Source organism: Pelmatolapia mariae, linkage group LG16_19 (assembly GCF_036321145.2).
Source record: "Pelmatolapia mariae isolate MD_Pm_ZW linkage group LG16_19, Pm_UMD_F_2, whole genome shotgun sequence".
NCBI classification, from domain to species: Eukaryota; Metazoa; Chordata; class Actinopteri; order Cichliformes; family Cichlidae; genus Pelmatolapia; species Pelmatolapia mariae.
The window spans coordinates 26,578,844-26,593,282 of NC_086241.1; the positions used below are offsets into that span (position 1 = coordinate 26,578,844).

Consider the following 14,439-nt stretch of genomic DNA (forward strand, 5'->3'; position numbering starts at 1 on the left):
CTCACTAGGAAAGTCTGAAATTTACTAAAAAACAAACAACAACAAAAAAGTTGGGGCTCTAGGTTTCAGCTCTTCATAATTTAACAGAATATTGCTGCCTCTATGGTTCGATATTGTTTGATCTTTGCAAAATCTTCCTGTTTAGTTACTGAACGAGTCCATAGCAGACATGCCTCTTACAGACAGACCCACAGGTCATTATAACATTTATCCAGTATGAGAGCATTTTGCAAATTTTGTCCATGTGTTATATTTAAAAAAACAACAACTTTCTTTTATTTTAAGCTGTCTGTAGTTTCATTCTTAATAATACAAATGCCCCTGTTTATTCTGCACTCACTTCCTCGTCATATATCTAAATATAGCTCTTTGATTTGTACAGCACATCTTTATATTTGCATGTTATGTATCATTCGATCACACTGACAGTGGTGCACAGTGTCAGCAGGCTTACTGTTCAGTTCATTTCGATTTGGCCCCAGCCTGCAAAGTATTTGCACCACGGACATCACGTCCAAAGGCATGATATGTTAACAGCAGCGCAAATGAGAAAGGCAGTCACGCTGAGAAGTGCTTATCCTGCCCAGCTTCATGCACCCCGTCCATTTTCATTACAGCGTCAGGCTAATGGGCTACTTGGTTTTGGCTTGTATTTAGCTGGTAAAGCCTTCCAATGCTGCTATATTATACAACAGACAATGTTCCCACCTACATAGTGTATGAGTGAGTCACTGGTACATTAAGGCGCGCGAACACACACATACGCACACACAAAACAAGCCATTTCCCCCCCAAAATTATGAGAAGGGCATTATAATTCACAGGCACCGTCAATGGTCCATTAGGGCTATTTGTGTACAGGTGCATGCTAGTCATGTTTATGCATTTATATACGAAAATAGCAAATATGATTCTCATATTGTAGCTTTATTGTAAATATATACTTGTTATTCACACCTGCACAAAGTCTGCTGGCCCCATGCAAAACATTTGTATCAAAACGTTATTCAGGAAAACCAGTTCTGGAGTAACACACCATGCTTCTGTATTGTGTCTTTTTTTTCTTTTCTAAACTGAGATTAATAACATAGATCATCATTCCTGCAGACAGCCAGATCTCCTCTTTCATGCAGTTTTACAACAAGCTGCACTTGTGCTCCTGCAAGACATTTCCAACAAATATTCCTGATCATGCTCTATCATTTCAGGAGAATAATGTGGGGAATAAAAGGAGAACAAAGGCTGGGTTTGACATTACAGCCACTCGGTGCTTACATTGCTAGGATAAAGGAGTGGTTTAGGATCGTGACAGCAAGCTGAACTTTAGCAGCATAATTTGTCTTGTTTGTAATCCGTGACACTGACTTTTAGACGAAACAGCATAATGGAGCATGATGTACACAAATCCCTTCAAATTAAGAGATAGTTGTTTCTGAGATTTCAGCCTCAAGTTTTATTTTAACTACAGACTTCCAAAAGTAATCGGGGCAGTAAATCTAAAACCACACGGTGTGACCAAGGGAGCATTTTTTTCCTGTGAATTATAAAACATGGGTGTAACTTATTAAGGGCTGCATTGCACTGTGGGTGGTTCTGTGTGTATTTAAAAAGCTATCTGCAATTACTGATTCAGAATAACTTGGAAACGTTTTTTTTTTTTTTTTGCTTCTGTGACATTTCTCTGGGAACCACAACAAAAATCCAATGTACCTCTAATGCACTGTGATGGAGGCAGAAATCTCAGATACTACAACAAATCAGTGCATGGCTAGTTATCACCAGAGATATGACAAAAAAGAAGTTTTTATTTAAATACTTAATTCTTTTTTGCTGATACTGCTTTGCTGATGAGGTGCTTAAAGGCAGTTACTGCAAGCATTATGTTTGAACTCAAAGGTAATCTCGAGCCTGGTGTAACGGTGCCACCTGAGTCCAAGGAAAATATCAAGCATTCAGGATTATAATGTTCAAATGTAACGTTGTGTCCAAAAAACCAAAACCCACAGCAGAAAATCATTACTCCTGTAATGCCATGTAGCTGTCACATATGAAAAGTACTTTAGTTTACAATCCTCTATATAAATAATAACCACCAAGCGTATTTACCAAACTACACAGACCCCAACCTGGATTTTTTTTAAACAAAAGTGACAACTCCAACACATATTTAGGCTACAATGCAGTGTTACATTATCAAAGCTTATTTCATCCCAAAACACTGTTGCTACTACAGATTGTGCTATCTGCTCTTTTTATTTTTTGCTTAAGTGTCCCGTATCTTATGCCAAAATAAGTTCTTTTGTAAGTGTTTTCTTTTTAAAACATCCCCTTTAAGACACACGGACTGTGTTTGTAAGAGGCGGGGTACAGACTAGGAGCTTAAAGGAGCAGGAATGCTTTAATCTTGACGCTTAAAGTATAATTTAAACGAAGCTAACAATGCTATAAACATCCAACAGATTAAAGAAACAAAAGGCAGAAAAATGATGGATGTGCACAGGAAAACACACAAAAACGGGACTTGTCTAGTCACAGGAATTAGTGTCTGAACCACCTGGACATCAAACAATGAAGAAATCAAAGGACATGGCTCACAGTCATCACTTGAAAAGCCAGGAAACTTTTAAAGCTTTTAGAGAGTAAACATAAACTAAGCTGAGGCAGACTTCACAACCACAAGCAAGCAAACAACGGCTGAGAGGAATAAAATGGACAGGAAAACCCAAGCATGCAAGCATGGAATGAAAGGTTTATTGAACTAAATTAGGAATGTAATCAAACTTTTAAATAAAATAAATGACAGAACACAAACATCTGGACCACAGTTTGCAGCAACGAACACTGTACCTGCAAAACCTACAGACACCAATTTTCAGTATTAGACTTCACATCGTTCTTTCTAAAGCAAAGCGTCTTAAAAGAAACCAAAATACGAGTCATGGGGAGGCAACAAATCTACTCTACTTTTTTTTTTTTTTAAGTGTCATTTAAAAAGAGGGGAAGGGAAGCGGGGAGAGGTATGAATTATATCACTGTATAATTCGAATCAAGCTTTAAGTGATGGAGCTTTGCTCACTGCTCAGACAGCAGCTCAACTGTACCCAAGTCAAAATACAGATCCTTTACAGCTGCAAGCTCTCTGACTAAACAAAAGTAGCTCTGTAAGTTTGTTCATGAATAATATAAAAGAGAAAAAACAAAACAAAAAGATAACACCAGTTCTTTGTGTACAACCAAAACAACGGCTGTATTAAAGAAAGTTGCTTGATAATTGGACCGTCTGCCAGGTCAGTTCTGGCAGCTTAAACCTGGTCGGGCTTCGAGTTTCCAATAAGCAGGCGTAATTTTGTTCCTCGTTTATTTGATGTTTTGGTTTCTTTTTTCATTTTCTCCCCCCTCGTTTGAATCTTGCTGAATGCCGCTGGGCTCACTCCACTTTGCCGTAGTCCTCTATGTGACCCAGCACCTTCTTCCTCTGCCGGATCATGTGGAAGTAGAGCTGGGGAAAGACTGGGAGAGGCAGGGGGAAAGAACAAATTAATACATTCTCTAATAAATGCTGATCAGTGCACCAACTCCTATTCAAGTTACAGTTAAGTCAAAGTGCAGATGTTGAGTGCTTAAGAGAACACGTTCACCACTGAGAAATTACACACAGACCACTAAACAACAAAAAAAAATACGAACCCAACTTTCTATCTACACATTTCCTACAATACCACAAAAAGGGAAAAACTATAACCAGTTGCAATAGATTCCACATGCATATCTAATAATGTGACCACTGAGTGCATAATATTGTAATTATGCCTTTGATATGCGCGTTTATTTTTTCTTTTAAAAACCCCACTAATTATGTAATAGCTTATGTCATTATGGGTCTGTGTCCACAGGCAGCTGAAAGCAGCCATGACCTCATTTTCAACACCCTTCTCTCAGCACTTATTGTTGCTAGGTTACAAAAAACATTTTCTTCGGATAGAGATCGTAAATAACTGGGCTGTCAGAGACGACTAGGACCAAAATCCCTTTCACTGTTGTTGACAAGGTTGATAACATAAGTCCATCACTTCTCACTCATCAACATCCTATTTGGTAGCTGCAGCCCCTACACCTTGAACTTAAACATGGCAACATCAGATTTATTGCCAAGAAGTATTATTGCAACAAAGAAATATTCAACCAAACACACATTTCCTAACTTTTCGGGCCATGTTTAGTTCTTTTCTCAGTTTTACAGGCTCTCTGTTGTGAAATGTGTAAATATTAGGGTGGCCACAAACAAGCAGCACTCAGCTCATAGCAGTCACCAAACAACAGTAGTGAATCCTTAAGTGCAATTCGCATACATAAGCAGATTTCTAGTGTTTTAAGGGCAAAACTGCCTTCCCTGGCAGTTTTGATTTCTTTTTTAATTTAGCACTTTAGTACTATATCTCCTAAGTGAAAAAGTAAAAGCCTCTAAATGAAGTTATGAGAGCGAGAAATGCTTTGTAACATGCAAAAAGCCATCTGAAGATGTGACTGAGAATCCTCCCACAGGGAGCTCTGCATGTTTGATTAGGAGTCTGCAAATATCTTTCAAAACTAAATGTCTAAAAATGGCATTTATTGATCAGTTTCTGATGCAAAAAAAACCCTGCAAATGAACAATGGGCTATTTTGCCCCGAACCCTCATGCAGTAAACAAACCTTGCTGCTTGTGCACTACACAAGGCAAAATGGAAAGTCTCGCCTTTGACTTACGGGGAATGTAGGAAATCATGATGAGGATGAGGAAGGTGTAGTAGTCGAAAGAGAAGTTGTACTTGTTGGGTAAGGTGACAGAGTACAGGCCTGTCTTCTGCACGTATGGCAGCGCTGCATAGATAGTCAGCAGTTCCCCAGTCACTCCCATGGGATACAACACGATGAAGAAGGTGTACCTACAGCACAGAGGTTTATTAATGAGAGGTGAAGGGAAAGAAACAATTAGCCTTATCACTTTATCGTTTATTTGCTGTTTTAGTAACAGGAAGCAGTATGGTAGTAAATCATTTCCTAAAACACTAAGTAAGAGGTGATAGAAAACATTAAGAGTAATAATGCAAAGCAGCATTTAGAGTATTAAATCTGAAATCACGCAGAAATCACTGACATGATTTAAAGCTTAAACTCTTAAATATACACAGTGACACAAACATAAAGCAACAGCAGGTGCAAAAAATGCAACTCAAAAAGATCCTAAATCATTGAAGTGTTAAGCAATCACACCTTTTAAACAGAAAGAAGCAAACGTTTGCAATTAAATATGACACGCACACACAATGAAGATGTCGTCTTCTACAGAGAGAAAACTCTTCATCTGTCTCTTCTATAACTTGCACTTCAAACCCAGTGACTGTCTTCCGTGATCCTACAATGAATTTTCCACAAATGCACAACCAATTTCTGTCTCTCAGGGCTCACGTCAAACTCAGAGTTGAACACCAATATAGCAATGGTCCCATTTGCTTCCTAGCAACAAAGACCTCGGGGAGGGAGGCTCTTAACAACTGTTGCCTTGGTTGTAGATGCAGACAGAGAGAGGCTTGTGTTTTAATTGTTGAAGCACAAGCTTTTCTGCATGTTTGATGACATCGACGAAATAATTTGGCAGTGTTTGACGAAATGTGATGAACAGTGACTCCTTACTGCTTTAGCATCCTCTTTTCACGTAATACGACCTTAAGATTTTCATTCATAAAGGATTGAATTAGGTTTGAAAAGAGGTCAAGTAAACAAAACCATTAATCAATAATTTCCCTTTAATTACATTAATTCTATTTCTTATTTTGTTTGGAAAACAGGCTGAGAACTAACAGTGGAACACCCAAGGAGAGTATTTTTATTAAATTTTTTATGTAATTATAAACAGATTGAAATTTGTCCTGACTGACAGCATTATTAGCAGCTTGGTGGCTTTGTTCTCTAAGGACCTGACTCCAGTCAGCCATTTCTGTTTATCTTTGCATCGATCAACTAATAGGTAAAAAGTTGAGCCACAGTTTGCATGGCAGCATTTCATTAATTAAATTAAACTGTAATGCAATTCAATAAATTTGAATTTGCATATTATCATTTTGATAATATGCAAAAAAAAGCATGAATAAATATAAGCAAACAAAGAGAAATAAGTTAAGAAAAATGAGATAAAATATGCAAAGCGACACTAATACATAAATAAATATATTTTAAAAAATCATGTAATTCTTAAGATGATGATGAAAATATATTAAAAAACAGGAAGCAGATTAAATATTAAGAATTTAAAGAAATTATTAATGCCTTTTTTATTACTTTAGTTCAGGTTGTTGTTTATTATTTCATCTTTTATTCTTACTTTTAGCACTTTCAGTCCTTCATTGGATGAAAATACTCTTTAATCATTTCTTACCTAGCCCATTTGATGAGGTATGGCAGGTGATTGAGCAGGCTGAAGGTGTAGAAGGAGTAGCGGATGATCTCTGTGACAGTCCAGGCTGTGACAAACAGCAGCACACTGTCCTCACTTTGAACCTGCGCACACACAGAAAAAGAAGGATGATGGTGGGAGAACAGGGGAACAGACGGCCTTGCATCATGTTACAGTAGTTACTCTGCTGTAGGCCAAACTTGACTTTCCCCCCCTCACAGAACCATGCTGTTTGTTTCAGATGCTCAGATCACACTGCAGGCCAACATTCACTATCCTTAAATATTATTTTAAAAACAACGTACATTTTATGTTAAAGAGACAAGCGCACTATGCATTATTAATTCACTCTTCTAAATACACCCTAGAAATGCATTCACGTAAAAGGGGAAGAGAGAACAGTTTGAGAAAAATGTCAGTGCAGCATCATTCAGACAAACAGGAAATAAAACACATCAGAGATTAGACAGATGCTGTCGATTCATTCCTGCAACCTTACAGCAAAACTGTAATGTTACTTACTCGTTTACTCCTCTTCAAGCTACAAACAGGGCAAACAGTAGATCGGCTGGTCAATTTTGAATTTAAGTGAATGAAACGACGTAGAAGGACGGTGTAATTCAAGTTCAGTTTACACAAGTAGCAAAAGGAAAGAAACTCGCTGTACCTCTCTGACACTGTGCGTGACGGCCCACGTGAGGAAAACCCGGGACATGACCTGGAATCCAGTCAGGACCACAGAGGATGGTACGATTCCTGGGAGATGAGGCAACACACAAACACTGAACATATAAGCATGCAAGACTACTGGTTTTAGTACAGCTGACTGAAACTGTCCTCTCTTTGGTACACCCTATTAATGTCTACATAGTCACTTTCAGAACAATAATTGTAAAGAAAGTAGATGAATCTGTCCTAAGTGATGACAAAAAAAGAAGGAAAAAAAGACGAAGAAAGAATATGTTGTTTTCAATAGTGAATTCAGTTTAATTCTGAATATTAAATGTGTTACACCTGTCCTGATGTATTGTTTTGTTTTTTTACTAGCAGTATGTAGCATTTAAGGGCTTAAACTGCTATAGAAGGAAATATTAAGCACTTTTATTATATTTTTGTATACAACAAAAAAAACAACTTAGTTACAAATGTGTAACACAAACAAAGGTTCATACCAAACAATGAACCATTTATTAACATCTGTGCTCCTTTAAATCAATATTTGGCCCTGCAATCATAGATCAGAACACAACTATATTTGAGCCCACGTTCATTTTGGCCTCAGCTACACATCTGCAAAGCTTTGTGGCGGTACCTTGCACAGTTATGACTTTACCACACTAACAAAATGTGTCCACAGAGTGACAGACAGACATGTAAACACTTGCCACAATGTCTAACCACCTTTGTGGGAGTTCCTAGGAACCTCAAGAGTCATATGTTGTTATGGTGGGACTAAGCTTCCATTCACATTCTAAGTTTAAATGTAGCTTTTCACTAAAATTTAAAATTGCTAATAATAATAATCATAATAATGTAATTTTTAAAGTAGTACATTTGAGAAAGATGCTGATGAGAGACTTTGTGAGTAACATATCCACATATAGGACAGTCATAAATGATGATGCAGTGTGTGTGTGTGTGTGTGTGTGTGTGTGGACAGCAGCCTCGGGTAGCCTGTTTACAGTATGAAAGGTCAGTTAGCTTTAGCTTCAAATCCCAGATAACGGAGAGAAAGGTTTGTGCATTACAACCGTGGCCAACCTGGCCACAGCCACTCTCCTCATCACATTAACGCCATGTAAGCAAACAGCTTCTCTGCCTTCTTTTTTTGTACACACTTCAGATGTGAAAAGGTTTTGTTTGTCTGTACATATTTACATCTGACTTACATCTACAAATGCGATTTCACGACTCATAATTATGTCTTCTGTCAAAACTGTAAACTGAGATATCAAGCTTTGTTATCCGATTTGTCAATATGAGATCTGCAAACATGTGTTGCCCAGTAAAAAAATGACTTTATAATAACTGACGTGTTTGAGGATCGAACAACTGGGTGTCTGTGTTCCAGTAAAGATGAGTTAACTTGGTTGTGAAGGTCAAAGATTTCACAAATTAAACTACATTTTTCAAACCTCTGGAATAAATAGCACTGGTTTAGAAAAGAAACAAGCCATCTACAAATTTAAAACCACCCAAATGTGTCATTAACTAAACAGCCATCAAGGTTACTTCATATTCTGTTCGGAATGTAAACAACAAACATCTGATACTTGATTTTTTCAGTATCTTTAACATATTTCACCCTGTAGCAGAGGTAACTGAAGGTCATACTGAGAAAAATTGAAGTAAATTTGAGTCACCAGAAGAGTTTTAATGCTCGCTGTATCTGGACTATCTGGAACTGGTCTAATGGGAAGCACACCAAACAGTCTCCCAGAGGATGTTCCCTCTTTTGGTGATAAAATCAGAGAGCTGCCTAAAATACTTACACCATATTAAACACTGAATACACATATTTATGTGGCATGTGTTTAAGGCATGATCAAATTTATAAAAAGAAATAAATCAATGTACTCCATTTCTGACACGGGTACCTAGCTTACAATATGGAAGAGGAAATATGTGGAAAAGTTCAAGGGGCCCGAATACTTTTGCAAACCACTGTATTTGCTTCTGTATTTATAAGTGTGTTTCAGTGGGCAGCGTGTGGCTCAGTGGTAAGGACTAACGCCTGGGAGGTTCTTCTGTGTGCAGACAGTGTTCTCTCCCCTGTGCTTGTGTGGGTTTTCTCCAGGAACTCGGGCTTTTCCCACCATCAAAAAAAACACATTGGGTTAACACTGCCTCACAAACAAAGGTCCTTCAAGAATTTCCCTTCCTTGTTAAAAAAAGAAGCTTAATCAAATTAAACAGCTGTTTTTAAGCATTTCTGCACATTACCCTTTGAAGATATATAAAACTTTAGTCCTGGGTACCTGGTGAGGAAGCTTTACCTAAAAGGATGACTCAATGGATGGATCTAAATCTAATCTGTGCTTCACTGGTGACACGAAGCAGTGTAAGTGAGGGAGGGTGCAGTCTGAGGAGAAACTCACCTACAGCACAGTGCAGTATCTGTAAAAGAGAAAAAAGATCATAGAAAATGACTCAATCTGTTTCTGGAATAAAGTACACGGACACATTTTTAACTCTAGCTATTGTTGGTCCAATTTATACTCAGAAGAACTCGAAGATTTCCTATAAAAAATGTTCCAAATACCTACCCCGTTAATACATTATAATACATTATGTATTCTACCGAAACAATATGCTGAGAGTCACTAAACCAAGTCAAAAATCACTGGTCCTATTTTTGATCGCCTAACTAAGCTGAGGTTGGTCAGTGCATGTGTCATTTGATGAATGGAATATATTGACTTTAAGTATACAGTGCGTATGGACAGCATCACTGCAACACCTCTAACACTCACTACACACATCTGGGTCAGTATGTGTGTTAGCATGACTACTCTAAATACATGTAAGGCTAAAAGAATGTCTACATACATTTTTTAACCTAGTGTTGAAAAACATTAGAAAATGATATTCATTTGTAGTTTGCACCAAACTATAATTTTAGGATTTTAAAATACTTAAAATAGAAACTAAAATCCTTAAGTCATTAACTGTGTGGCTTCAACATGGTACAGAGAGGCATTTTAAGTTATCAGTTATCAGGACATACCAAACTCTGAACAGAATCAAAGACACTGTTAGACACTGTCCATTATTAGTTTGCCCTATATGTTTCAAAGGGCTAATGCTGGATTAATAAAATGATTTTTTTCTCATTACTAGTCTCTACATACAAAACTGATAGTGTGTGGTGATATGAGCAATAGTAGTGACCTCTGAAATAATACCACATATTCAACAGACCATACACCTGCTGCATGCTCAGTTTTTATCAGTTATGCCACACCTTTAGTGGTTATCTCACCTCGAGAACAGCTCCAGTCTGAAAGAACTTCAGAGGTTTCTCTATGGAGTAATACAGCCCATGGTAGCTTCCTCTGGCCAGGTAAGCTCGGACCAAACCCACAGCTATCACCAGCCACCTAAACAGTAGAGGAAAATGCAATGCAGTCACTTCATAAATGAAAAACAAGGCCTACCAGATGATCTTGCTGTAGAAATAAACATCTATGATGTGTCTGTAGTTTCTGTGGCATACAGTCAAAAGCAGCCATTAAAACAGCTGCGATTTTTGCATCTTTTGGCAAACATGTGCACACAGACAAACACAACACACAGGTAACAAGTTAAAGAAAAAAATATTTAAGAGGTCTTATTACTGGGTGTAGTGGGTGCTTAGTGGTGGTGCTGGACCACCTTGTGCTACCATTCTTTGTATATATTTTTCCTCATTTCAAGGATTGGTCCCTGAGCTGGAAATGTCAGACACGAACTAAATAAAAATAATGTAGTTAAGATTAATTCAGAGAAAGTTTCATTTCACACTCTGGTTTTAATGACTCTTAATCTCCGTCTTGGCTGCATTTGATATCAACTCTGGGGCCAGTTAGGCAGAAACTGAGCAGGTCTGCTTAGCGGCTGTGGCTGAATATGCAAAACAGTGCCTGCGAAAAAACACCCCAAGTGCTCAGCACAAAGCAAGCACTGTACAGGCCGTCAATACTGAGGAGGGTAAATGTGGCCTAACTGGTTGGAACAGTCAGCAAACAAGTCACCATTCAATTGTGCAACAGTCTGAAAATCAGAGCAATAAAATCTGCAAAAGGATCACTGTGTACACGGTTCAAGATAACTACCATTTGAAAACCTAAGAAAATATGTTTGCATTATTGAAAATGCAAAACAACAACCTCAATCACAATCGTATTCTTTCTCCAAACATACACTTTTAAAAAACAAACAAACAAAAAACTCACTTGTAGGTTTAAAAAAAATCTAATTTAAATCACCGAATTGTCTTTTCAGTCTTTAAAAAGACTGCTTCATTTTAATATTATAAACTATCACATGTGTTTTTGGTAACATCGGGCTTACGATAATCTTTCTTTCATTTTCATAATTCTCTCTCATTCATTTGAGCGGGTGCTAAATAAACAAAAATCAATCTCAGTAATCCAACAAAACAGCATGTCCAATGCGTGAATCCGCACTTTCTGACATAAAACAACTAAAAAAAAACCCGCACACAATGAATATCTGTCATAATATTCCTGTACTGTATGGAGTAGCGTCCCGTCAGTCACAATTAATGTCCACGCCAGGTGGCTGTCTGTTGCTCCTCTAATGTTAATCTTTGTAAGCCGTTGGATGCCGGGAGAATAACATTCAAAGTTGTGCTTCTCCATAGCGCGCTTAGGCATGTTTCTGACATTAATAACTGCAAAAAACTGGAAAAATATTAACGCTGTAACACTACAATGGGGAACTCCTTCGCCCATTATTTAGCACAACCCATCAGCACCACCAGAGACATTTCTATCATCCACCACCACCACCCAGCAGCATTAGCACGAGGAAACACGCTACGTACCCCGCTGTCATAACAACGTTGTAAATGACGAGATATGCCGTGGCCAGGGCACCGGGTCCCTTCTTTCTCTTCGCAGCCACATCGCCGTGGGCCGCCTTGCTGGTCCCCGAAGCAGCTGCCGACATAACTGCAACTATCAACGGTCTCCGCTCCTGAACGACGGCGGCTGTCAGGAAAGGAACATGGGCCACACCAGGAAGTGTCGTATTGAAACGGGAAGTTCGCTCCACCTCACTTCCGTCTTCGTTTTGAGAAGCGTAGTTTAAAAATAAATAAATAAAAACAATTAAATAAATATTCATTTTTAAAACATCAAAAATATATTTATTTATTCCTTTATTTAAGTTTATTATTTTAAAATATTTTTATTTGCCTTATTTAACTAATTTACTGCCCGCAGAGTGTGCAGGATCACTGAGTTATCATCGTCAGGTCCTGTGACTGCAGGTGGCGGTTTGTGCCACCCTGTTTCAGGGGCACGGTTTGTGTTTCTTCACATTGCCTTATTCGTTTTCTAAATAATGAATAATTTTCTGCGGCAAATAAGTGGCACAGAATATTTGATTGTTCTGACTTGGAATTGCTAATCAGCAACGAGAGTATCGTTATGGAGGACCCAATGTTTAAAATATTTATTTATTTATGTATTGCTTCTGAGTGTATTCAACCTTTAATAAATCCCCAGTTTATTGTTCTCCTTCTGATTTGATTTAATCTTATTTACTTTATTTTTATTTACTTTATATTTATTTTTATTTACTTGCGTACTTATTCTTATATACATTTATTTATTTATTTATTTATTTATTTATTGTTTTATCCATTTATTTCTTTGAACATAATTACCACAGCTTCTTTGTATATGTACAAGGACAGTAAAGGCCTATTCTATTCTATTACTTATTTTCAGGTACACTGAACGTTTGACCAGCAGTCAGAAACCTAACAATCGAGTTGGGCCAGCTTTTAAGAACTGGGGAAACTAGTTTGCTTTAAAAATGGCAAGTAGTTTTCTCACAAACAACCAAGCAACCGATAGTGGTCAACTCTACAAACAAACCAACAATGATTTTTGCTTATTGCGCTTGGCAAACACCACAAATACACACTAACAGATCCATAGCCAAAATCTATCATCAAATTCAAGTTAGTTCCTCAATTCTCTATTCCTCATCTGTTTGACCTGTTGCCCCACTAATAATAGGTCATTCAAAACACAGATCACCAGACTCATGAGCAGATTCTTCCCCAAGGTCATTTGGACTCTAAATCAACATACAAAATCAACATAGCTCTTGTGTAACTTTCAAAAACGTTCTTGTCAAATTTGTCATTTTGTAATACATTTTTCATTACACTACTACAATACCAAGTTTTTTTTTTTTTTTAACTTTGTATATACCAGCTTTGTATATACACCTATGCTTTTACATATATTTGCTATTTGTAATATTTATCTATTTTTTTTTAATTAGTTGTGTAAAAAATACTCCACCAACCACTTAATGCATTTTACCATTTTCAGTAGCAATAAACTATTTTTTATTCCATTCTTTTATATTGTGTTCTATTCCATTCTTAAGAGGTTAAACTGACCTGAACTACATCTAGATAGGCACCTGTGCTTATGCTTTAGGGCAGCGGTCCCCAACCCCCGGGCCTCGGACCGGTACCGGTCCGTGAGTCGTTTGGTACCGGGCCGCGAGAGTTGAGGCTCAGGTGTGAAATGTATGGTTTTCAGGGTTTTATCGGTTTTCAGCGTTATTTTGTTATCGTTTTTATCGTTAACTCGGTTTTCCTGGGTCTTTTCACGTGTGTTATGAATAAATCTTCTTTTTTTCGGTACTAGTTTTAATTTGTTGTATTTATCCGCGACACCTTAAAGGCCGGTCCGTGAAAATATTGTCGGGCGTAAACCGGTCCGTGGCGCAAAAAAGCTTGGGGACCGCTGCTTTAGGGAACCATAGACTACAATAAAACGGCTCTTATGATGGCTTCTGCACTTTTAAAGAATTCTGTGTCACTGTCATTGAAACTGAAGAGTCACAATTGACTGTACAAGAAGATGATTTTGGTCTTTGATGCTAATGAAATCTGTATAAAAAGAAATGCCTGAAGGTAATGCCCAGTTAATAACGTTTCACTATAGTGACTCATAAAAATACCAGTTTCCCCTTTTTGCTAAGGACCACTGTAGTGCTGAATTTTTAAATAAATATGAGGAACCGTGTAGAAAAAATTGTGGTGATATATAATAATTTATTTACCAAAAAGCTAATACTTTGTGAATGTATCATTGGGACAACAATGCTGAGCCCACATCCATTATTACCCCACTAGATGCCAGTGTTTCTCTTTAACCATAAAAAAGGTGTTACCCTTAATTGCTTAAGTATATGTAATGCCACAGCGCTATATTTCCACGAAGTAAAATAAATAAATAAATAAATAAATGAAT

General features: G+C 37.5%; 1 protein-coding gene across 1 annotated transcript; it reads right to left on the reverse strand.

Moving 5' to 3' along the window:
* Window positions 1–908: 908 nt before the first annotated feature.
* Window positions 909–12,181, reverse strand: hacd2 (3-hydroxyacyl-CoA dehydratase 2). The gene is made up of 7 exons (XM_063499048.1): window positions 11,982–12,181; window positions 10,416–10,533; window positions 9,532–9,550; window positions 7,101–7,189; window positions 6,416–6,537; window positions 4,747–4,925; window positions 909–3,510 (listed from the first exon to the last, which is right to left on the reverse strand). The coding sequence occupies exons 1-7, from the start codon at window positions 12,104–12,106 to the stop codon at window positions 3,428–3,430; spliced, it is 735 nt and encodes a 244-aa protein (XP_063355118.1). The 5' UTR covers window positions 12,107–12,181; the 3' UTR covers window positions 909–3,427.
* Between the last annotated feature and the right edge of the window lie 2,258 nt (window positions 12,182–14,439).

Coding starts and splice junctions, on each gene's coding strand:
- hacd2 (XM_063499048.1), bottom strand. CDS start 12,106: ATGTCGGCAGCTGCTTCGGGGACCAGCAAGGCGGCCCACGGCGATGTG. Junction 4,926..6,415: donor TACCTCATCAAATGGGCTAG/GTAAGAAATGAT, acceptor TCTGTGCTGTAG/GTACACCTTCTTCATCGTGT. Junction 3,511..4,746: donor CATGATTTCCTACATTCCCC/GTAAGTCAAAGG, acceptor TGCCTCTCCCAG/TCTTTCCCCAGCTCTACTTC.